At 39.6% G+C, this 26,052-nt stretch overlaps 2 protein-coding genes and 1 long non-coding RNA gene across 7 annotated transcripts in view; 2 read left to right on the top strand and 1 right to left on the bottom strand.

The window, feature by feature from the left end:
• The window catches only part of GALNTL6 (polypeptide N-acetylgalactosaminyltransferase like 6), a 432,689-nt gene extending 419,504 nt beyond the window's left edge, over window positions 1-13,185 (top strand). For 2 of the 3 annotated variants that reach the window (XM_038134222.1, XM_038134220.1), the window contains one exon: window positions 1,905-8,111. In XM_038134222.1, the coding sequence (XP_037990150.1) occupies window positions 1,905-2,612 (708 nt within the window). In that variant the 3' untranslated portion in view covers window positions 2,613-8,111. Of the gene's footprint in view, window positions 1-1,904 lie in introns of all 3 variants that reach the window. The other variant, XM_038134223.1, reaches the window with a different exon arrangement.
• Window positions 1-26,052, bottom strand: part of LOC119700019 — a 94,137-nt gene that overhangs the window by 44,775 nt on the left and 23,310 nt on the right. The gene's annotated exons all lie outside the window — the stretch shown is intronic.
• The window catches only part of GALNT7 (polypeptide N-acetylgalactosaminyltransferase 7), a 92,669-nt gene continuing 84,757 nt past the window's right edge, over window positions 18,141-26,052 (top strand). Inside the window, exons 1-2 of the mRNA XM_038134226.1 lie at window positions 18,141-19,481; window positions 20,238-20,366. The gene's annotated coding sequence lies outside the window, so the exon portion shown is untranslated. The remainder of the gene's footprint in view (window positions 19,482-20,237; window positions 20,367-26,052) is intronic.

Below are 26,052 nucleotides of genomic sequence, written 5' to 3'. Positions count from 1 at the left end.
CGCTGTTGCACACCATTCCTCTAGATATTTGTTATTCATCACTTTGAACTCTAGGTTTATTATGTGTCTGTAGAAAGGTAAAGGATAAGATAAAGAATGGCTTTTCGTTAAAGGAAAATTGTCTTAGGCTTCTCTTGCCCTGAAGAAACAGCAGCTTAGTTGTTTTTTTTTATGTACCAAATCTTACTTCTGTCTTTGCTTGTGAAATGATAAGTTATTGTAGGGAGTCCATGATGATGCTTCAAAGAAACATGAAGAAAAGTGGAAAAAGATTTAACCTTTTGAAAAAGCAGAAATTGCTTTGAAAACAAGGTTAGAGTTATCCACTGCATTTTACTGCAGATAAATGTAAAATGCATTCTGGGAGATAGAAGAAATAAGCAGGAGACACAGACAGATTAAGAAAACACTCTCTAGAAAACCTATAATGCAGATATAAATAGGGAGTAACAGCAGCTAACAGAGCAAACAAGGGCTTACCGTAAGACAGGAAAAAAAAAAAAGGTAAATATCCTGATATATGCTTGTATTTAGGGCCTACAAGCCAAGAGAGACAGTAGCACCTTTCAAGTATGGTATTCAGAGGATGGTACAGCATTGAAGATGCAGTATTTTTAAGAGGTGTTTCTTTTAGGAAGACTATGGAAAGACGATCACTGTAGCAATGAAAAGGTTAAAACCTGGGAACCACTACAGAATTGTTCAGGATCAGACTCACGTGATATTTATTAAGCTTCAGTTTATAGCTGGTTCTATCAGGGAATGTACACACTGGAGGAGCAGGGTGCTAGATAAGGGCCAAAACGAAGCTGAGATGAGATGTTGGAGAGGAGACAGTCTGAATTCAGTCTGGGGAGCTGAACTCAGTCTGGGGAGCTACTTCTCTGGATAACGAGCCTGCATGCAGTTGCACATGAACCATCTCAGCTGAACAGTTTCTGCTAGCAAAGTTTGCTCATTTAAAGAAAGCTTCATTTTCTTAGTGTTAGTTTCTTTTTTTTTCCCTGTGGCAAATCAAAAGTCATGCAGAAAGCTGAAGAATAGCACTCACTCAAAAAAAGAAAGAAAATAAAATAACCTCACAGCTCTTGACAGAGCTTCTAGGTAGTAATTTACAGCCTGCAACCTCTTTTCTGCAAGGATTGGTCCATGGAAAGGAAAATGCACTCCACGTCTTTAAATTTGATGCTGTCAGAACTGTCACCTTCATCTGATGATTGAAAGACTGCAGTGTCACAGCATCACTTCAGACAGCTGGTGTCTAATTGAGAAGGATTCCTCTATTAACTGTGACCCTCCATGACTCCTCTCAGGCAGTGAGAAAAAGGGCTTTGACAAGCTGCCTGTAGCTCACAGGTTTCAAAGTAGAAAGATGAAGATCATTTAACATGTGTTGTTTGGGCAAAAAAGACAGTTGAGAGAGGCTATGGTAACAGTGTCCCTTATGAACAGAAGGAAACTGCTCATTAAACATAGGAAGGAGGCTGTGATGGGAAGATCTCTCTGGGCAGCTTGTTCAGAACCAAATGAAAGCTAAAGGAACATCACTGGTGGCAGCTTTCTGAGTCCTAGGGAGCTGAAATCCTAGTGCATACAGGTGCTGCTTTAACTGGGGTAACTGAAGGCTTTAATGCAGCATACCCTCCCTCCTCTCTGCAGTACTGTGTCACTAGAGATTTCTTCCTTCCCTGACATCAGGATTGTGCCTTCCTGGGGTATATTCTACACAGCCACTGATGCACTTTAATTAAGGCAGTTGGCATCACTGAATCATACACAGGCAGGACTTCATTTAACCAGCATCTGGGGTGTGCAGAAAAGGAATCCTGCATTAAGCTTTTGTGTGTTATTTTAAACATTTTTCACTACTAATATATTATTGTATTGCCTGATTGTTTTCCCAGCTGTTCACCTTTGGCTGGAGAGAAGACATCCGCCCCGGGGAGCCACTTCACACCAGGAAGTTCTGCTTTGACGCCATCTCGCACAGTAGCCCTGTCACACTGTATGACTGTCACGGGATGAAGGGAAACCAGCACTGGAGCTATAGGAAGGTCAGAGTCACTGTGGGGCATCTCGGAGGTTCAAACCATCTTGAGCCTGTATTCAGTTTAGCACAGGCTTGTGCTTTCCCATCAAAGCAGTTCTGTTTTAAAATCCACCACATCCTATTCCAATTTAACTTTGTGGTAATCTCTGTAAACATATTCTTGTTCCTTTTGAGCATTCAGATATTTAGGTCAAATTTAAATGAAAATGGATCTGATCCAGCTCAGAGGGTGTCTGTATTGGATCTTTTCCCTGAAAGGTGTTTTACCATTCTGGCGCTTCAAGATGCTTGTGTCATTTTAACGGAGGCACTGTTGGAAATATTTTCATCCAATGTGACAGCAGCAAGACATGCTGCTCATGAGTTAAATGTACTTTACTACATTTTAAAGATTATAAGTGGCAGGAAAATCTCCCTCAAAAAACCAAAACAAACAAACAAACGAAATACCCCGAAAAAAAACAAAAACCAACCCAACATTAAAAGCATTGCTGTAAGCCCAAAGGAGGCAGGAGTTTATGAACTAAAGATAAGCAGCTTAGACACTACTTTGATCTGCTGAATTTCAGCCCATTTTTATAAATCACTGAAAACAGGAGGTCAAGCTAGAAACTGTCAGAGCTTCAGTTGTGGTAAAAAGTCCTGGTAATGCTACTGATTTGTTGTTGCTGTTGTTGTTGTTAGGGTTTTTTAATAGTTTATCAGCAAGCTGTCTTGATTAAAGATTTCACTAATAAACTATGTATTCCATTCAGGATAAGGATTTCCCTGAAGCACTGAGGTTTTCTCTCACACGTGCTTCAGTTTTCTTTGACCACTGTGCCTTGCCCTTCACCTTGTTTAAGCTGAGGCCAAAGTACCAGGAATTGGTCTTTGCCAGATAAACCTCAATATGGTTTTCTAGTTTAAAAATATATATAGTACAAAACTAATTCAGAACCATTAAAAACAGGTTTCTCCTGATGCTTTTTTTCTGAGTGCCTACTTATTAGCTTGTGCCTTTTTTTACCTTATTTATGTTGCAAATCGAGGTCCATCATAAGATTTTTCAGAAATGTAATCCCTTTGAAGCTGAGGTATTACTTGTAAGAAAGTTAGAATGTATGGGGCAGATATTTAGAGGATATAAATTGTGGTGGTTGTATTGCTGCCTATCTGACTTTATAATGCTGTAATAATCCCTTCTTGCTTCAAAACCCTTCCGATTTATCTTTTTGCCTACCCAAGCTGCAAATCAAAAAGCTTTCATACTCTTAGCACTTCATTGTTGCTCAATATAGCCAGTTCATAAGACAAAATGCAGGTCTGGAACTATACTCTGTAAGGCTCATCACCTTTGATGAGGACAGAATATAGCAGGTACCGAAAAAAAATGACATTTGGAAAAAGTACACAGTGTTAAGTTTTATTCAATTCTCTGCACAGCTTCATTTTTAATTTCCATGAGGCTGACAGGGCTCATATAAAAATTCTCAATGCAAGACAGGCATTTCCATCTCAGCAAGAAACACCACAAAGTTTTGTTATGATGGAAGTACTGACACGTTCTTAACCATAATCCCAACCTGACAGGAAGCTGGTCAATTTGCATAAACCTTCAGGTTAAGAAACTGCATCGAAATAATAGAACTATATATATATGGTTTTCTTTAAGCTTAGTTTTAGTTTGCTACACAATAAGTGTTTTTTAATGTTTCCTGTAATCTGTTTCCTCAGGTAAAGGGCAGATTCATGTTAGAGATTTCTGATAGTACAGCTATACCTCCAAAAACCTTGTATGTGAAATAATCCTTTTCCAGCTCTGAAAGTGTCTTGGCAATAGAACTTCTAGTGTTTCCCCCCCTACAAAACAAAAACTGATCTGTGCTAGAGCCTTTTACTTAGGGAAGGGTATGCTACTGAATTTGCACCCTAAGTAAATAAGAGTAATAATGTGGTTAAGAAAAAAGTGTTTCCTTTTAAAAGACAGAGAGCTGGTCAGCCACTCTCTTCTGTTCTCTGCACCACTTATAGACACTGTAGCTTTCTAATGGTTATGTATCCATCCTGCCAAAAATTCTTCTCATGCTTTAGGAGAAATGACCTTGCTTGTCAATGTCTCATAAGAAGCCTTTCTTGTCTTATAAGAACATTTCTTATCATGCTCTCATATTATTTATCTAAAACTAGAATATAAGATTTTATTCATTTAAAGATGAGTCTCTTCTCATGATCATTTGCATCTTGAGCCACTGATAAAAAGTTACGGCAGTGAAGTGATTACTAAGTGCTGCAAATGCTATTTGAAGCCAGGCACTATTTTCAGATTCCATATTCTTATAGCATAGAAATCGTAACAACCTGGTTTTGGATCCTGGCGAATAAAAACAGCTTAAATATTTTAGTGGCAAGTAGAATACATTAATATTTTACTGTGGGTAAGGAGTGCTCTTCTGGAAAAAATCTACAGCCTATCCCCATTACGTGCACTTTGCTTCTTATTGCAGTGTAGTCTCAGAGCGTGCAAAACACATTCTTTTCAGATGAATGAAGCCAAAACTACCACTAATAAACATGTGTCAAAAAACTGTTCTTATTCCCATACTGCTTAAACTACATCTGGGCAGATATTTGAAAGTCTGCAATATTAAGTAATCAATTTTCTTAGGACCAATCTGAAATACTGGTCTACAGCCAAGTATACCTTTGAGAAAACCCTGTAAGAAGCAATGGAGCAGAATAAATCCAAGAGTACTGCAAATATTGCTGTGGGCTGTAAATAGAAGAATGTGAGTAATGCCGGGCCAAAATATATTGGCACCATATTGGAGCAATGTAAGATATTAGATAGATAAATGTAAATAGCCTGTAATTATTAGATATTTGGGAGAATGGCATTAGCTTCCCAAGCTAAAGCCATTTCTTTGACTCTATTTGATATTCCTAAGCATGCTAGAGCCAATGATGAGCAGTGCCTACAAATTTCCGTTCCTCATAGTGAAGGAATACGCCTCTGGTTTTCAGTGTAGCATCGTTCTGGCCTGACAGGTAGTGCACTGATTCTGATAAAGTATGATTCAATTTATGTGCCACAGGCCCACTACTGCTATTTGTAGAGCAGAAGTATCCAAGAGAGGGCTGATTTGCTAGGTCTCTAAAAAGAAACAATTGTGCAAAATCAATTTCATTATATATAGTAATTCTACCCTGAGCCTAGTGATTATTAGATGCTAGACTGACAGCATCAAAAACTGTGCCCAGAAGACAGGGGTTTACTCATAGTCTCCTGACAGCTGCAGGGACAAACTGTAAGAGCCAGTTCATTCGTCATGCAGGAGGTGTGTAGATTATTCCCTCAAATAGACGAAGACATTGCATAGTGATAGTGGCTTTTATCATATGGACTTCAGTCCTGCTGAAACTGCACTGGAGCTACCAACTGATTTCAGATAAACTACTACAGCTACCAGCTGATAATGACTTCCAGTTGCTCTTGACTTTGGCCATAGTTACAGCAGTGACCTATAAGAAATGAAAGGCTCTGTGTGTCATTACCAACCCCCCTGAACTGTCAAGACAAGTTATCGGATGGAGGAGTTTCTCCCTCTGCAAATGATCTTCAGGCAGAAGGAAAAAATCTTTCCTTCATGCAGAAGAAAAAAAAATATTATGCTGTTTTCAGATGTTATAAATGTCTTCACAAGATTGCTTGTGGTTTCTCAATATTGGTGTAAAGAGGAATTTGTGTATTTCTCTTGTAAATTTCTTCTCTGGGATGCACGCAATTGCACAATTGTTACCTCTTGAAGTCCTGAACCTGTTTCCACTGAAATCCAGTGGAAGATAATACCACCAGGCTTTGATCTTAAATCAGCATAAGCTTGAGATGATAAATTAATAGGCCTTTATATATTGCTAAGTCAGCCAGAAGTTTTTCCCGAGTGGTAACTCTGTCCCTATTCTTAAAAGACACTCTTCTTTCCTAATAACCAGACTTTCTAAATAAAAGCAGCAATAATGCTTCACTCAAAAATTGCCTGTCTGTGATATTTCTGTAAGAAAGTCTGCCCACTTTCTGGAAAGGCTGGAGTGTTTTTCATAGCAAGCTTTTTGTGCTGAAGCTGTTTCCTTTTTTCTTGTACCAGCTATCTTATTAAAGCTTCTAGCATTCCAACTTTGACTTCCTAGTATCTTTGCTGGCCCTCATGCCCAGCTATGCTGCAAGAAAAACCATATGTCCCCTTCCTTCAAGGTCCCACATCAGGCAGGGTGGCCATGGCATAGTCACTGTGTCCTCATTTCCGACAGTGCCACTCCATCAAGCTCGTATTAGTACAGGAGGAGCTGGCAAGGTGCAGATGGGTGCCTGCACCACCACCAGGGTGCCTGGCAGTTCTTGCAGGCCCACCTCATCCTTGCAGGGATACAGTAGCCTTTTGTACACAGTACAGTTACCCCCTTCTTGCAAGCTGAATTATCCTGCCCGTTCTCCTCGTAGAACACAAAAGAAAGGTGTCTACTCATTTGGTTTGGTCCTGTCAGCTTTGATGACATCCCTCTGAATTTCAATCTGGTGGGGGGGAGTGTGTGTTCCTCCACGGCTTTTGGGGAAAGGCCAGTGCTGAAAGTAAAACAGAGTGAAGGGCAGATGTAACACCATCCCCCTCAGCCAGAGCACAAGGTACTTTTGACTTGGTTCTTTATTGCATATATTAATTTTAAAAAGAGGCATTGTACTTTTACAATTTTTTCACAAACCACAAATCAGTGAATTTAATCTTTCTAAAATTAAAAAAATAATTTTTCAAAGTGGTTTTAAATAAGTGCTGTTTCTGTTTGTTGTCATACCTTTTTTTTGAATGTGGGGTATTTTTAAAGAGAAGTTTCTGTGATTGTTGCTCAGCACCGAGAGTACTTGAGTCAGTTTTTAATCAATTGCAATTTGACAAGTAGATTTTTTTCCCTCTCACAAACTGGGCAAGCAGGACATCCTGGATTAGTATTAAAATAGTGTCAGGGCAATCATCGGCATGGAGGGGAAAAGCCTGAATGCGGTTTACCAAGAGTAATCTGAAATCTATTTCAACAGATGCACAATAGTCCCTGGAAACTTTCAAACCATCCAATGACTCCCACATCTGTCTTTCTCAAAACACTTGCCTACATCAACTAAGTATATTGAAACTACCCAACTCACCACCTGCTCAACTGACTGTTTTCACAAAGATTCACATCAGGTTACTTACTGTTCACTCCAGTTTTGTGAAGTAAAATTAATAAAACTAATCATCATAAATATGCTTTTTAAAGCAGCTTAATCCATGCTTGCCCTCACAAAATCTCCATATGGAGCTAAATCAATGTTAGGATTTCCATCTTATTAGGAGAGAGAGCGTATTTCAGTGGCTGGTCTTTGCAGGGCCACAGGCATTGAATGGGATGAGAACATCAATCCTGTGTCCATCTGTCCACCACTTCAGTTAATAATTAATTTTTAACATCTTCACCAAGTTGAAGATTTTACAGCTCCACCTGCTAAGAAACACAACCCTGTCAAGAGCAAGATTTCTCCAAAAAAACCCCAAACAAATGCATTTTTCAGGTTCAGACATTTAAATGGGCTTCAAGCAAATACATGGTATGCAAAGATATTAAAAGACATTCTATTTTTTCATTATATTATGCAGTTGTTAGTCAAAGACCAGATGATATCTCCCTCTTTCTTGAATCCCCATTTTCATAAGGGATAATAGCCCAAGGGAAGAAAATTCCATTCTCTACCGCTTTCTAATAATAGCTGTTGTTATTACACAAGGTTAGTGCACAGAGACCAAAAAATCATTTCAAACAGGGCTCTTTTAATCCGTGTTCTCTAAAATTAGAACACTTCCATTGATTTGGCATTTGCTACTTAATTCTATTTTTTTTCATTCCTGTAGGACAAAACTTTGTTCCATCCGGTAAGCAGCAGCTGCATAGATTGCAACCCAGCTGAGAAGAAGATTTTCATGAACAGATGTGATCCTTTATCTGAAACTCAACAGTGGATTTTTGAACATATTAATATGACTGTTTTAGAAAAATTTAACAGCAAGGCCAGTTCCTAGAAGGAAAAAAAATTGAACAACCATATTTACGTACAGACTGCAGACTACATTTTTGCCAGCATCTGGGTCAAAGGAGTCAGGAATTAAATTTCCTAGATCCAGGAAATCTGTTCTGAGGATTAAGAAAATGCCACAGCAAGAGCCAGCAGGCTGTCCATGTGGATATACAGTATCTGGAGAACTTGGCCAAGAGCCTCACCGGATGCTGCTGAGAACTTCAGGCTGAAAATTCCCTTGCTGGTCAAGGGAAAAACTTTGTTTAAAAACTGTTTAAAAGTACTCCAAGTTAATAAAGTAAAACAAAACTCTAGAGTTTCTCAGGTCAAATCCTGCTGTAGTGAGTAGCCCAGAACAGATGCTATGATTTGGGATGGGTTTATGGTGTGCATGACACCTACAGGAACCTGAAGAAATCCCAAGTTTTAGAATCAAACACACTGGTAGAAGAATAATGATGTCCCAGCACTCCCTAGACAAGATATATGCTCTGTTGACATTCTCTTAATAAAAGGTTGGGTTAAGCAGGTTTAACCCTCAGAACTGCTGCAATTAATTTTAAATACCTCCCTTTTACATTCCATTCATTACCAAAATAGGAATGGTCGAAATCATAGGGTCTAGAATTACACTGTAGTGAAGCATGAAATGAACTGTATGGTTTTTCCCTCATATTTTCCCCCTTCAGGAAAAATAAAGCAAAGCAATCAAATTTCTATATATGATATATTTAGCAATTGTGATTCAAATCCCATTGTCACACAAGGTAAGATTTTTTTTAGTGACAAATATAAGAGCAGCAGCTGCAGCATAATGGAAGGCTTGTGGACTATCTGTCTTTTTAAAAGGTAGAGTTTTTACCAACATATAAATTAAAATGAAAATAGGCTGGGGAAAGAATCAGGAGGAGAGTGGGAAATAATTGCATACTGCATGCTGAACTAGGTTAGTCAAATTAATACTGATATGCTGCCATCACCTAAGAGCATGTTGACTCCCTGCAGTGCAGCTTAAAAGATCTTGCAGTGCTCTTGACACAGAGGAGTGGAGAGAAAAATTGACAGGAAATCAGTTAGGTGGTTTTGGAGTTTCTGAAATCTGTGATGGAAATCGTGAACTTTTCACAGTGAAAAGCAAGTGCAAGTGAATGGTATTGTACATGTCATGAGGGAGGAAACAAGAAGTGCAAGCAAGTCACACATTCCAATATTTTGGTACTTTAGGCACAGGCACCATTCAGGGTAACACAGACTTCCATCACACTGATGACTATGATGGGTCTCTCAAACCTATAAAGCTCTTGGAGAGAGAGGCCTCTAAAACATTTTAGGAAGGGTGTCAATGGTTCTTCTCAGTTCATACTGATGTGTGGAATGTGACTGATAACTTTGAGACTGTTTAAGGTAAGAGTGAGTATAAATTCATATCAAGTAAATATGTGGCTTTTGCTTGAAAGATGAATTTACAAATGAAAGCACCATAAATGCAGATAGATCACGTCCTCTGTGCTGTAACTCCTTTCAGGTTCCAAAAATAACATTTGTAATTAAGTTGCTTATTTTGATTACTGGCGAGGTGGCTGACTTACCAAAATACTGATGTGCAATCTACCCTGTTTTAAGGGAGTGCAGTGACTGTGTTTTGTTTATTTCTCCTTAAGCTGTGTTTATGCACAAAGAGCATTGATTTCATCCAGAGGATGGTTCTAGTAGCAGTGTGCTATTTTATGGCAGCATCTTGTTGTTGCAGGTCACATGAAAGTTTTAGGATGGAAATAAGGTCCTGTAACATTCAGGATGTGTGCACTTGGGAAATTGTGAAATTTCCAGTATATTAAGCAATTGCTGCAAATTATTGAAGAGATCTTTCAAATAATTTAAAGGGATGTGTCCACAGAGTGGTCATTTTATGATTTTAAAACAACTGAGCTTGTTTAGGTATTGTTTAAATTTAATTTGAGGATATGGTGTGCTCAGGAACAGAAGAGTAAGGTTCTGGTATGAGGATACTTCAGGTTTGTTTCGCTGTCAGTACACAGAAGCAGCCTAGCCTCTGCAAACGCTCAGCTTTCCCAGATGCAGTGCTCGCAGCATCATTTATTTGCAGCCTTATCATGAAGAGGGCTTGGGAAAAGCCTTGGGAAAAGAAGAAAATGGCTGCCTCAAATATAAATGCAGCCCTCAAGCTGCTGATTGTAACTGGCCCCAAACTGTCAGTCCTGGAAGCAACACTGTATGCCCAAAATAGAGAGGCAAAGGAGGATTGCTAAACCAGAACAGATTGGTAGGGTTATATCGTTCAGTGTCTGACTGCATCTCAGTGGTCTGATTTTGAGATGTCTGATTTTGAGATGTCTGATGGGAACTAGGCTGCTCTTGGGGCAAAGAAAATCTATGCCTTTTACAGCCCTTGTTGAGTTATACTGCACAGCACCTTACACTGCCAAAGGAAGCCTTCCACTTAGTTGTAGCTGATCACAAATTATAAACTCTAGCAGTCTTTGTCAGAAAGCAATCCATATGACTGTTAGTCACATGTTGTGGGGAAAGAGAACAGTCCTTGCACAGGACTCCTTTAACAAAACTTTCATTAATAATAAATGATCATTGCTACCTTTCAGTTTAAGTCTGTCTTGGGTGTTCTCCAAAGGTTTCCACTGATAGGAGTATTTCCTTACTAGTTTACCATTCAGAATTTCTTTAATTCTTTCTGCAACCCTATCTTTTCCAGCCAATAAACCTGTGAACAATTTGATAGGTTGCAGAGATGTATCTTCCTCTGATATTTCCCCAGGAGCATTTAACTCTGACACATTTTTTCAAAAGACTATGAAATTTCTTCACAGATTTTTTTTTTTTTTAATACTAGGTAGTTCTGAACATATTTTAAATGTAGTGCACAAGTGGAATTAAGTAATGTGGGCTCATCATTTCAGTGGAGCTATACTGATTTCCCCAATTAATGACTTGCTTCAGTTTTTTTCAATTTATTATTTTATGGCTTTAATCAAGATGTCTGAAAAGAAGATCTTTGTATCTTTAAGAGAGTTCATCTGCATCTACCCTAAATGTTTTCCATTTAAGGTTAGCTGGCCTTTTTTTTTGTGGCCAGCAAACTACTATAACTGGAGAGAGCAGCTGGAGAAACTGAAATAAACTCCAAGTGCAACTAAAACTCTAAAATAACATATCTTTTCCTGCATATATTCCAGAATCTAAGCTAAACAGAGGCCTTGGGGGACAGGACTCAAAGGAGAGAGGAGAAGCTGGGAAACAAAGCCTTTCATGTGTGGGAGAGTAGCCTTGTTGCAGAGACATGACAAGATTTCACTTTCATTGGCCACAGTCTTATTTCAGAAAAATGAGATTGCTTTAGAACAAATGTTTCTGCAGCAGTATGGATATTTTAATGATATAATGCATTATTCCTGAGTGTGATCCATTTATGAATAAATGGTCTCTAGCTGCTGAAATAAGTCTGCCTCATGATAAAGATAGACTTAGCTTGAAAGGAAGCTGACAAGCACTTAACAACCTTTGATTACTGGCAATTTACCAGGCATCAGTGTCTCCAGTGACCTTAGTGAAATCTAATGCCACATAGAAGAAATGTGTACAAATAGCTTGACCAAATTGATTAGATAGGTGGCACTTCCACAGGAATGGATGCTACCTTTCTTTAAAAAAAAAGTCATAATCACAATTCATTTGCATTTTTACTGATAACTTCTGCAAGGGACTGAGCGAGGGAGACTCTTTTAGCCTACCTGGATGGATTGGAGATGGAGCATTTTAGGAAGGCAGTACTGGCAAGCTTTCAGTGTGGCTGACACCAGGGGTGCATGCATTTGCTATTTAAAGAGCATCTGTAATGCTGATAGCCCAGTGCATTTCAAGAGAACACAGCATATGTGGTTTTATTAATGGTTTTATTTTTCTTTTTTAATCCATCAGGGTTGTTAGGGAAATAATTTCAAAGCCCTTGAAAACAACACAAGGTAATCAGGAGTGACATTTTTATAGCTGGTACTATTATTATAATGTTCATTTATTCCTTTGTTTATCCCCCTCCCAAATATGTTCCATATTCTCTTAAAAAAAGCGCAAGGATCCAAGAGTGCTTTTACATAACATTTTCAGGATCTTGTCCTTTCTGAAAGTTTTGAAAAGCCTTTAAAAATTAGGAAATGTAAACCAAAGGGTAACAAAAAAACCCAAAGAAAAATACCTATTTATGTCTAGTGTACCAAGAGACTTTGCTAAATGTTTGCTAAGATAGTATCTTTTGACTGGAAAGTTTTAGATGAATAAGTAATAGACTTATTAAATCTTTAGTGTGCAGTGCTTTCTATTTAAGATTTTTATTTTAAAAAACAGAGTGAATTTGTGTGGTTAGTTGCTGACAGGTTGTGTTTTTTTAAACCACATGTAATACACAAATCTGTTCTTAGGTCTCCTGAAATATTTCTCTCCTCATATTTCCTTGTTATAATTCTGAATTATACTAGATTTATACACTGGATTTAAGAAAAACTGTACAAATGAAAAATCTCTAAAAGGTAAGAATCATATGTAAAAACAAATAATGAGAAAGTTTAGCTAGAGAAATTCAGAGAAATGCATCACATTTCCAAAGCTTTAGCAGCGTTCAGAAAATACATTTACTCTGTCAAGTTGTTTTCTGTTCTTTCAGTGTATCATTAATATCAATGGTACTACTCCTGGGACAGGACTTCTGAAACTGGTGTTAGTAGCATTTAGACAGCATGGTGCCAGAGGAGAAAAAATCTAGGAAGAGCTTCTGAAAAAATTGCATTTAAACATTTTAATCTGGTATGCCTTAAGATTTTCCTTGTTTCTAAGGTTTCTGTGATCTTAGTTTTTTTTCCTTTTTTACAGAACCTGGCAGTGCAGTAGGTGCTTCGGTGGGCCCTATGAAAACAATGCAGACAACAGGAGAACAAAGAGGACACGGGTTAAAACAATAATAATTTGTGGTTACCTAAAGGTGTGTTTACCACGGCACTGTCCAGGAGGTTAATTATACACAAAGAGAAATAGAGAAATTTTTGTGTTTTGTGCAGCCACTTTGGTTGGTGCTTCAGGGAATAGATGAATGAGAAGGAGCCTTGCAAAGCGGGCCAGCAGAAAAGCTTGTACTCAGTAAAGATGTAGGAAAACTCAGAATGATCCATTTCAGAGAAGCAGATGGATAAGACATTGAGATATATATATAATGGACAGTGTACAACATGTGAGGGGAGCTGCAGTGAGGCAACTCTGGTGAGTGGTACTATCTTAAAAATACTAAGATATAGGAAAGGAAAACTTGGTCCTCATTAACCTTAGCCCTCATTAATCTTAGCAGGATCCCTAACACTGTCAAAGTAGTAGTTGATTTAATTAAGTTAATCCTTGATCTCCCCACTAAATGACTAAACCTGGAAGGAACCACAGTCTAAGCAAATTTCTGCTGATCACTCTGGAGCATCTAATCAGCAAAAGATAGCACTGGGTACAGTTCAGTCAAAAACCCCAGCTGGCACCAGAACTAAAACAATATTACCGACTCAAAAGATCTGTAGGCCTCTGGCATCCCTCTGTGAAAAAAAAGATTTCACTTGCCTAAAGGAGTGATTGATGGTAATGATCCTAGATTAAGAAGATCAAGAATTGTGAGCTTTCAAGGAGGTGAAAGGCCAAATGGTGAGATTAGGAGATGGCAGTTTAATTGAGAGAGGAAGGAGGAAATAGGTGGTAAAAGGGAAAAAGTAGGAATCAGGTTTAATTCCGTATATGAAGGAAGTACGACCTAGAAGGGTCAACCACTGATAATTTTGGATACCTCTTTACAGCAGGGCTTGCATTTTTATTTCCATCACAAATATTTGGGAAATGAGGGGCAATCAAACCCTTTTGCAAGGAGCTAAATTTAGAGTAAGGAGAACTGCTTAATCTGAAATGTATTGATTGTGAAATACATGATCACAACAGAGAAAAGCTTTGCTGGACCCTGAATTTCTTCTGAGTTTTCCACTAAAGGTAGGTGTGTGTGTTCCTGAGGCTACTTTTTAGATAGAGTGTAGAAGCAGAACATTATGGTCCACTCTTTTACCTCAGTTTAATATTTCTCCATATCTCGGGCTTTTTTGAAAGAAGTTTAGCTAAATTTTCCTAGGAAATGTCAGTTGGATCAGTGTGAAGTAGCTCTGCCTACTCCCTTTGCGGATCAAGATAACAAGTGTTTCTCTTCGGACATCGCATACAGCTCTTAAAAACAAAGAATGTTTCTCTGCCTTCATGGCTCCTTGCAGCATTCACCTCTTTTATGCATTTCAATTATTTTATGGAATTTTTTTTCTATTTTGTGTTTCTTCCCTTCTGCTGATTTGCTATCTGCCAGAATCCTGGCCCTCTTTCTTCCCACCTTTCTGGTCTGTGCCAAAGGTGTTTCTGCTGCTGCAGATCCCTTCCTCAAGAGTGACTAAAGCTGCTTTGATCTTGACTTGGCAGAGCCTTCTGCCTCGGGGTACCTGGATTGTTCTAGCAGAGGGATGGGGAGGAGAAAGGCACCTGAGGAGAAGTTCTGTCATTGTGGGCCACTCTCACTACAGATTTTGTCTGTGGAAGAGATATAGCTCATAGCACAGGCAGACAAACATCCTTGAGGGAAAAGAAATTGCACTGGTGATCTACTTTCTCATCCATTTTCAAAATTCAGTGCTGCCCAGAGAGGGGAGTATGTAAGAGCAGGAAGCGTCTTATTCAGTGGATATACTTTGTACAAATGTTTAGAAGCAGCTGAACTTCTTGACTTCAAGTTTTTAACTTTTGATTATCCCTATTGAGCTAATATGGATACAAGAAACTGAGTAGAATTATTTTTTAAAGTGTTTTATTTTTAATAAGCCACCCAGGGGTAATAACTTTAACTGAAGGCATTATTCCAAATCTGAAGTGGATGTGTAATCTGTGATGGGTGCATGATATAAGTTAACCTCTAGTCAAGCTGCAGAGAGTCAGAGGGGCTTTATTTACAAAAAGAGAGAGATTGTCCAATGTACAGCAGCCTTTTGCTTGCAGATGTACAGGACTCTGGTTTATTCCTCAGCATGTCAGGAAAATCAGTATCTATAATGATTCCCATTATCAAAGTAACAGTTGCAGAGTTGGTAGTAAAACATCACCTTTTCCTTCCTACTAGAATAGAATCCTTTCACTGGTTTCCTGTATGTCTTTATGCACCACCAGGGTTTATTTGCAACTGAAACATATGGATTAAAGTTATACCCTGCTCTTTCACTAAACAAGTGCCTAGGAAACCAGAGTACCACGTAAGGGCTGTACAAATGCACTGTCCAAAGGATTGTCAGTCAAGGAACGGGGGTTTCATACAAAACAAGAGCCCCTAAATGGACATGATCTGGCCATGTGCACTCACAGCCCAGAAAGTCAAACATGTCCTGGGCTGCACCAAAAACAGTGTGGTCAGCAGGGCAAGAGAGGGGATTCTGCCCCTCTGCTCTGCTGCGATCCCACTTGCAGTGCTGCATCCAGGCCTGGGGCCCCAGGAAGGACATAAACCTGTTAGAGCAAGTGCAGAGCAGGGTCGCCAAGTTAATTAGAGGGATAGAACACCTCTCCTGTGAGGAACAGCTGAGAGAATTGGGATTGTCCAGCCTAGAAAAGAGAGCTAATTCTTTACTATGAGAATAGTGAGGTACTGGAATTGGTTGCCCAGAGAAGTTTGGATGCCCCATCCCTGAAAGTGTTGAAGGCCAGGTTGAATGGGACTTCAAACAACCTGGTCTAATGGAAGGTGTCCCTGCGCACAGCAGGGGCTTGGAATGAGATTATCTTTGAGGTCCCTTCCAACCCAAACTACTCTATGATTCTATGATTCTAAAGTTTGTTTTCCTTTATTCCTGTCATATCAGCCTCTGTTGCAGCTACTGCTCTAAACATATAATGGTAATCTGTTCCTGGAAGGATAGTGATGCATCAGGCATCTGCTGCCAGTTTTTCATAAAAATCTGCAGCATGGCTATATAAACCTTTTCTTTGGAGTTGGAGATTGTTCTGCACAGTTGTTATCCTGGAAAGGGATACATTCCTTCCAACTTTGGCATGGCCAGCAGTTTTCCACCTCAAACTCTGCTGGTTGATATTCCCCAGCTCTCCAGGTAATGTGGTTCATTGCATATCTCCCAACACCTCACAGCAGTCCAGTCCACACACACACACACACACACACACACACACACGGTTAACAAGTGCTAGGTAGCAAAATAGAAATATGTGGTCCCTTCTGAGCCTCTGAGATGCTTCTACTTATCAACTAGTCTTTCTGATGGTCAGAGTGTTTTCCAGGCATCTCTGTGAATAAACACACTTTCCTGCAGGTATCCTGCGAAATATCCGTTTCTCTCATTTTTCTGAGAGTCTGGAATTACAGCCTTCACTTGCTGTTAAACAACATTCAGGACAAAACATTTCCTGGCAATTCAGCTATTATAAACTATATATAAAGGGCCAAGAAGAACTGGAGACAACTTTGTGTAACCCCTGACCAATGTCCCAGTAGGCAAGACAGACAGAAATGAGCTGGGCTGATAGGCAGCTATAGTAGAGATCAGTTAAAGTAAGATGGAGTTGTCTAATTTTCTGTGAAACAAGGTCAAAATATTTGGTTATTGTGATTTAGGAAATATAGCTCTCTAAAAACATGGGGGAAATATTTTCAGATGTGTGCATTTGAAATATTATACAATAGACTACAATTAGTAATATATACATTATAATAAGTAAAATGAAAACATACACTTCTGTGCTGACTAGTTTGAGATAGTTGGCTTAGATGTTATTAAACAACAGCTGTAGAAACTGACCAACTTTTATGCATTAAAATAATGTTTTCAGGACATGCTTAAAGGATTTACAGAGAGAACATGCCTGTAATTTTCCGGACTGTAATTAAGAAGCTGAACTATGGAATAAAAATTGTACACCTGTCCTATTTTATATTTGGATGTATTACGTTACAGGATACAACGTAAAAGATTGCTGAACAGCAGTTTCAAAAAATTACCATGATCTGAATGAATAAATACCTCTCAGAAGCTACAGCATAAATTTTTCAGTTTGTTGTACATTTGCTGCTGCTGCTAAAATAACCTGCTGTGTCGGGTGGGTGAAGCCCGACCAGCTGCAGGGCTGCCCAGGGACATATTGCTGCTCCCATTCCTGCAACTCCAGCCATGCCAACAGTGTAATATCAACAGAAAGAGAAAACAAAGTCATCTCCTTTAACAAAGAGCATTGTTAGCTCTGGCAATACGGTAAATCATGTCTTGAATGGCCACCTAAATAAGAGAAATAAACAAGTGAGGACAAAACCGTTGTATACACATTATAATCCTCAAGTGACAAGTAAGGAAGCACTGTAAAAGTTTTTGAGGACTCAGTTCCATTAAAAAGTCATGTAAGTCAAGATTTATTTGTCCCACTTCCACACCCAAAAAAAACACGAACAAAGCAACAACAAAAAAATCCCTAGAAATTCCCAGCACCACTAGTCCTTGTACCTACAACTGATAAGACATAAAATACATCATCTTCATAAAGAGGATTAACTGCAAAAGTTTGAATCATATAGAAGAACGGTATTAGTCAATCATCTTCAAAGACTAAGGAAGAAAGAGTTGATTATTACATATTATTTATCTTTAAAGGAATTATCTTTTTTTTTTTAATTTGCCTCTCTTTAAGTCCTATAACTTAATTTTATGCATACCCATACACTTCAGTTCGTCAGTGCTGTATATCTATCCTAAAACCTTCTAATTGAAAATCATCGATTAAATCCATCCCTGACATCTGCTGCATCCCCGACATCTACTGCATATGGCAGAGTTGTGGTACAATTTAAGTGGACACAATCTAATTTTTATTTGTTTATGAGGGAGAAGTTAAAGTGAACATTGCTTCCAAAGACCTCTGAACATCAAAACTAAGAGAACTATTAGCATTCATTGAGAATGTGACTCCTCCTTCTCTAGAGAGCTTAAAGGATACTGTAGTCAGATGCAAACTGAAGACAGCCCAGTCAGGAAAAAAATGTGATTTTCTACCTAACCTTTCCACTTAAACTGTTTGGGATTAATTTCTTACAGGCAGTTCTATTGAACAAACCTTGGTAAATATCTTCCCACTGAAATGGTGATTATAACAACAAAACAAATTGTAAGTGTGGGGGCTTTGACATAACAAAAACTTCCATCAAGTCCCTAAAGAGAGTGGAGTCATTAACATACAGGCATGACCCTTGGCAAGAGAACAACTAGGAACAAAGAATTATTACTAAGAGGACAATAAAGTGGTTTAGATACATCAAGATCAATTAGGCATTAGTTTTAATATATCCTAAAGTTAAAAGCTATAAAACAACAGTGAATTTTCCATTTGCATCATTTAAAGTTCACAGCCCAAGGAAAATAGCATGTATACAGAAACCAGAGAGCCTTCTGTGAATTGTGTGTCAATTATCTAATTACCTTTGATAACATCAGGTGCAAGCCTTCAAGGAAAAGGCTTTAAAGAGCTCTTGCAGGTATGGGTGTATTAGGAGAGTAATAAGGCTTGTTGAAGGGAGAAGAGAAAGGAGGAGGAGCTGCATCTTGCATTGAAATGAATGTCCTGTCCCTGGTTGAAAGAATGCGAGAGACAAGAGTTACACAACAGTTGCTGGAGCATGTCTATCAACTCCAAATACAGCTTCTCAGCTTGGGAAGAGAGACAGGGAGACTGGTTTCTACTTTGACTCTTACTTCCAGGCTGAGATGCTGCCATGTATTCCTGCTAGTCAAGAAAGAATCCAAGCCTGGCTCCTACCTCCTAGCCTCCCTCCTTCCTCTGCAATGTCTGTGGATGGGGAAGAGTGAGAGCACTTTGAGATCCTGCTGCCTGGGCAGCTCCTTGCTGAGGTAACAGGACAGAGAAGATCAGCAACAAGATCTCAGCCTACAGACACAGCTCCACCTTAGGGCTTGCATAGGGCAGCTGCCCTTGAACTCCCATCATGAAAAGCCTGTGCACCACCAGCTTGGGCAATAGCTCTGAACATTAGCTGCTCAGAGGTGGTGCTTACATCCCTGCTTCTCTGACTGGTAATTCCCCGCACCAGTTGGAGGAGTGTTGCCTGTCTGCACAATGGGAATTGCTTTGAGGTCTGGACAACATGGTGTCCCAGCCAGGTGGGAAGGAGATATGTCTGCGCTCCTGGTCAGCACCAGTATCAGCCCTCTGATTTCTGAAGGGAAATTGTAGTGACTTCTTCACCTGAAAGCCTTGGTGAGTAGATGCAGAAGAGGATGTGTCTGGTGGCATGTTTGTATTTGGATGATAGTTCTAATTAGCTCTTTTTTTCCTTTTTTTTTTTTCCTTTTTTTTTTTTCTTAAGATGAGGGGGAAAGAGGGGGAAAACACTGGGGTTTTTAAGTGGTGATTTTTTCCTTCTGCCTAAGTGATTCTCAAGTGACAGTCACCACTGTTTTAATTAAACGTGCCTCCTGATTTAGTATTGATAAGCTTCTTCTTCAAGGAAATGCCAGGGTAAACTTTTATTTTGGCAGGGGGAAGCAAAACTGGTAAGTAGGATAGTGTCTCCTAACAGACAGAGAAGTGGGAAGAGTTCAGAAAGTGCAGCTGGGGGGGACTAACTCCAGTAGTAGCACCTGCAGTCTAATCCCTCACACCCCTTTGCCATGGAGGTTGGCTCTGTGGCAACTGCCTGAACTAGAGGAGAAGATGTGTACTTTGTCTGGTTATTGTCATCTCCTCAGTGCTTCCTGGAACTCCGATGGAGAGCAGGAAACCAATCATTATTGGCATCCCCCTGAAGTGCCTCCTTAGGCCACCCCACAGGCTTCAGGTGACCCAGGAGGGTCCATGCAGGCACCACCAGCACAGGAGACTGCCATCTCCTCATCAGTCCCACATAGCAACAGACCATGTCAAGGATTTATATAAAGCCTTTACAAGTACATGCTCGGTGTTAGGGCTTTTTCAGCTGTTTCACTTGGTGTCTTGTTTGTGCCTCCTCCTTAGTGGCCAGCTGAGCCTTTTCCATGTTCGTGACCAGAAACCTGCATTTGCAGCTCTTTAAGAAGGTTTGACCCTGACTCCTCAAGGACTGGGAAACACAACTGACATGAGACCACACCAACCAAAAATCAGGTCAGTGATTAAACTTCTTGATGTTGGCAAGTCAAGTGTCAGTATCAGAAGGGAGCTCATGAGGTCATTTGCAGTTGTAGACCTGAGAGCAAGAACTGTCAATTTAATTCTCTCTGAGACAGCAGCTTGTGGGAGGGGAAGGTGGGGAGGCACAGCTTTTCTGTTTAGAAATGGGTATGTTGGTTTAGGAGCTGCCACATCCTAATTTCCAGTAAATGAAAAGCAACAACAATAAATATCATGTCCTGTGTGCCAGCTACTTTTAGTTTAGGGAATATTACTGAACTTCTGTTCCATGGGAAAAAACCTTTCTCTTGCATTAGATCTTCACCTGACCCATTACTGAGATAATCTTCAGCTAGCTTACCCCTAAAGACTGGAGCTGTGGTGATTCTCAGTAAAGTCTTGTCAATGCATATGTGATGAAATTAAGGAAAGTCTAGTCATAAATAAGGTCCATGTTTCCAGTTCCCCTGAGAGCTTCCATCGAAGAAAACTATTTCCTTTCTAAAGCATCTGTTTGAAGAAGGGGAACTAAATATTTTTCTATTATTTGCCTGCTGGAATATTCTTTACTTGGTGTCTGAGCACAGTGGTGACATACACTAATATTGCAGCTCATCTTTTAAAAAAACATTATTATATCAGTAATAAAGAAAACAGTTTGCATTTCAGATTAAGAGACAGCAGTATATCACAAAATATTTACTCGGCCCAGAAGAGCAGCAGTTTACAGACTATTTAACAGCAATTTGTGTATGCATTTAAAGATTACATCTTTTTTTAAATGAAAGTTTTTATTGGTGTGCTAAGCAGTTTTCTGTAAGTAAAATGATCTTTGGATTTATATTCTGTGAAAAGCAGTAGTGATTTAGATCTGAGTTTTTATACCATGTGGCATGTAAGGTGTGTTTATCTTCTTGTGGATGTTTTTAGAATTTTTTTTAACTAGATCATAGTCACTGTTTGCTTTTCTGGGGAGAACCAACATAAGCTTATAAGTGTTTTACTTTTAAGCAATGTACAAAACCTAACCTCTGTGTTGGTTTAGTGGTCTTACACCATTTGCTAACATTCACCAAAGAAGAACATTGTCACTGAGAATGAATCTTGGTCCCTCTCTTCTCTCTGGTTTTCTTGAAAAAACCCAAAACAGCACCACCAAAAAACCCAAACATGTGATCTCATCAGTTGACTGGAGGGGAAAAAAAGAATCAAAAACTACCTCCACAGAGCACCTGTTTTTCCAAAGATTATGGAGAAGGAAGGGGAGATATGAGCAGGGAGCAATGAAGGGCTGGGAAGAATGCAGTCAGTGCATAGCCCTGGGGCAGACTCTTGGTCCTTCTGTGTCCTGTGAGGTGAGGGAACTGGCATAAGGGAATTTTGTACTGCTGTCATTAGAGTGCATCTGGTCACAGAACTGGATTGCATGGAGATGTTCCCATCTGCAAAGCCCCAGTGAAAGTTCTGTGGCACTGCAGTGCAGGGTGGTTTGTGACTCTGACTGTGAACAACAGCTGCTCATGTGGAGGGGGGCAAGAAGTCTACTAGTTCTCAATGAAATACAGTTTACAAGGAGAATGCTTATTGGCACTTGGCTTTTTCCCAAAAAGATGGAGGTGCTGTAACTCCCCTCACAGGATGCGCCACCACTCACTGTTTTGAAGCACATGTTCTCAGGCCACAGTGAAGTTAAGTATAGAAGAGGTCCCTAAGTGGACCTTTTGCATGACAAAATTCACAAAAAAGTAATTTGCTCCATAAATGCCATAGCTACCTATCTTTAGCAAAACATGCTGTACAAATAGCCCAGGCAGCATCTGTATATCCTCACCTAATTGCTCTATTACTTGTGACAATGATGCCTCAGAAGAAATACCCCAGACTAGAGCTGGGGCTCTGGCTCCCACTGCCATGGCAACAGAAGTGCTGCCTGCTGAAAAAGCCAGCTGAGTCCAGAAAAGGTCACCAGATTTCTTTAGAAACCCTGGGAAACCCTTTATCCTCAAAGAAAGAGAAAGTGGCATAAGTCTGAAGCTGAAAAGACAAAATAGTTTGCCAATGGTGAGCATACAAAACTTCTGGTTTATCTCATAAAGCATATTTTCACAGTGTTTCAATTGCCTTGAGGGCTCTTTAAGCACTCTGCATGGTTTTAGGAGGGAACTGGAGGGTAGCAAGTCTTGGGGAGCAAGGATGGGAAGATTGTGGTTTTCTTCAATTGTCACAGCTAGAATTTATTTACAAGACTGTAAGGACTGAGGCCTTATGGAAGAAGCCCCAGAGTTGCAAGAGCTGGAACAAAAAGCAGAAAATATCTTTGGTTTCTTTTCTGCACTGACCCAGTCCAGCACTTGGCAGAGTAGATATAAAACACAGCACACTGCTTTTGGGAGTGCTTGTTACAGTACTAGATCTGGGATTCTCAGACACAGCTTGGTCCCACCTTTTGTGACATCCTGGAGTTGCATGAACCATTGGATCAATTTACCAGATCCAAGCATGATCCCCTTCTGAGTGGAAAGCTTTTTTAAAAAGTTGCAATTCTTTAAGCACCCTTTCATGATTAAGGCTGTATATGATTGCAGGAGTTTACTCTTGCCTGCTTAAAGCATTTGTGTAAAGCTTCCTTAAACCTGTAAAAACTAGATCTGACAATAAATGCATTGCAAAGAAAAGCCTTTTTTGTCCCCAGGAAAAGTGTATTAAAGCTGCTGGGGTTAATACAGGGAAGAAGGTGAATGCACAGCAGCAAAGGCAGCCTGGCTCACTGACCTGAAACATTGTCTGGCTAAGGAACAAAAGCCTAACTCCAATCACATTTCCTTTGCCTCTCCTAAAGCAGCCATGCCAAGTCACATCACTGGGCAGCAAAATGAAGAAAAAAAAAACAAAGATGCCACCACCACATCCCTCCCCAAACTCTCTGTATTTAAAGGGGATAAGTTAAAGGTGCTGGATGGGAAATGTATTGAGGATTCAGACGCATTGTCAGTACTGCAACCTTCTCTGCTCCCAGTGCATGCTAAGCAAGGAGGTGATTCTGAATGCAGGAAACTTTTTTTCTTCAAAATGAAAACACTTTAAGATACCTACAAATGCTTTGTGTGACAGTTGTATTGCTAAGATGTAAAGGTTTTAAAAAAGAAGTATAAAGGCATAGTTAGTACAAGGAATAGATAAGAATGAAGCCTTCTGAGCACTTTAATGTGTGGAAATACTCAACAGTTCTTAACTTCTTTTTTAATTCTTTGCCTTTCTACCTGTCTTTCAGCTTTTCATGTCTATGCATGTTATTCTTGTAACCTTAACATTTTCCAGGGTCTGTAAAAGTCTGCAGCTAACAGTTCTGGTTATGTTTTTCTTCAGCAAACAGTTAATTCCAATGAATGAGTATTGCTGTTTTAATTATGGAAAAGTCAATATACTTATGCAGCTTTGGGCAGCATGACAGACACAGCGCAAGCCTTAGTACCTTGGTTATCAAATTACTTAGGCATATGTATAACTTTATCATAACAGGGTCATGGTAAAATGACTACCACATAATTCCTGAGGAGAGTGGAAGGCAGATGAGGCCATGTGTGAAAAACTATGTGTACTAGACAGCTTTTTTTTTCTTCTTCCCTCCCTTCCAGGAGGCTTGCATAGCATTCTTATTCTCCAATTGTTTGTAATTATGTTTCCCATAGCTCATGATGAATGGCATCAGCTAATCAAAAAGCTGCTGATGGGGCAAAACCATGGCAGTGAAAATCTGGTGATATCTTGAGGAAGCAGTAGCACGATATGCATTTTTGGTGTGCAAGGGGCTTCAACACGTGCTTTGAGTAGCTGAGAAGAAAACAGCAGGATGAGATGTGGTTTCATTGTGTCAGGGGAGGTGAAGGAAGGAAAAAAAGCAGTAATACGTGGCTGCATCCTGGATTGCATCAGGAAGTTGGATTTCAGGTTGACAAATGTCCCTCAGCACCCAGGGAGAGCATACACAGCAGCGGGTGTGGCGCAGGAGTGGCAGGCTGGCTTGAGGCAATGCAAATACTCGGGCACCAGCCGGTGCAATCAGTGAAGCCACCTCACCCTGGTTGGCACGCTAATATAGCTGTGCTACGGCATCACTGCGAAGGCAAACAAAGGTATCCGAGGTTAGAGCCAGCAAACCCAGCCCCAGTCACCAGGTCAGGCAGACTGCAGGCAATAGTTATATGTGAGGGAGGCTTACTTGTCATGCAATTTGATGGGAAATAATAATAGAGAGTATAGCGGACTATGAAATGTCAGGAACAGTTGCCTGCAAAACCAAGCATCTTAGATTAACGTTTTGGATATTGCTAACCTGAGAAATGTGGCCCATGAGTCTACCATTTTTTATTAGACTGAGGTTTTCCATAAGATATCTACAAGTTGCTGCCACTTATCAGTGGAAATGTGGTCAGGCAAAGAACGAGAATGAGTTGCCTGTTAAAGAAAGTGTAGTGCAAATATTTTATGCACACAAATGCTAAGTGCAGAGTGAAGGCAAATTGGACAAAAATTGCAGCATGTATCAGCTGCTGCTAAGAATGACACACCCTCGGGTTTTAAAGTAAAGGGTAGATGTTCACAAGCTCCTCAAGCACAGTAAGTAACTTGAAAGAGAAAAGGCTAACTCTGCTATAAAGGATACATGCTCCGAGCACAGTGTTTACAAGCCAGCAGCACAAAGAAAATTCTTTTTTAAAAATCTTTAAACTCTAAAGAGTAAATCTTTATAGCAGTGCAAGGGAGTCATGCCCACAAATCTCATTATTCTGAAAGCTGCTTAGAAACTTTAGCCCTTAGAGTCAACATACCACAATGCATTCAGAAGTATGATTTCAGAGTTACATATGCTTCTAACAATTAGCTAATTTAAAATTAAAAAAAAAAAAAGAAAAAGGAAAGAAGGAGAAGAAAAATTAGGATTTCAAAGGATTTACAAGGAAATAATTGGGGGAGGGGATGTTATAAGTAAAGAAGGAGGTAATTGAAAGGGATCGAGAGGAGTACAGTAGGAAGTGGATGTGGTTAAGGCATTCACAAGATTAGTTAAAGAAAAGCATGGTAAAACTGGAAGTAAGAAGCCAAATCCTGGGACAAATGAATATAGTTTTTTTGATGTATTTCGAGCTGCATGATTTATACATACTCAGCATCTAGCCTGTGGACCTTAAGAATGATTGGGCAAAAATAGTGATGAAAGCTTATTAAAATACTAGCCAAAAAAGCAGTATGCAGAATTTGATGCACAAAAGGTTCTTATAGTCTCAGAGATTAAATACCTAGTCAATGGTCCTGAACAGCTGCAGGTATTTCAGCCTCAGGAGTCTTACAGAATTAAGAAATTTAACAGTAATAAAAGCTGTGACTTGCTATGTAAGCTGGTTTATTGAAAACAAAAATTGTCACAGGATTCATTACTGCTTTAGAGATGGATTGTGGGCTTGAAACTCATTTTCAAATGTCTTCACAACAAAGCAGGATGATATGAATGCTAAAATTGGGGTGGATGAGGGCAATTTGAGGTGATGAGTAAAGCTCTGGCACACAAATGATACGGATTCTAATTAGTGCAGATACACCTTTTGAAGTTCCTGCGGGGGTTTTGTATCTATAGAAAACATATTGAAATCCTGGATAAGTAGGTTGCGTGTGCACGTATGTG

This window comes from Motacilla alba, chromosome 4 (assembly GCF_015832195.1).
Source record: "Motacilla alba alba isolate MOTALB_02 chromosome 4, Motacilla_alba_V1.0_pri, whole genome shotgun sequence".
Classification (NCBI taxonomy): domain Eukaryota; kingdom Metazoa; phylum Chordata; class Aves; order Passeriformes; family Motacillidae; genus Motacilla; species Motacilla alba.
The sequence above is the reverse complement of the archived record's forward strand: the minus strand, read 5'-3'. Positions and strand labels throughout refer to the sequence as shown.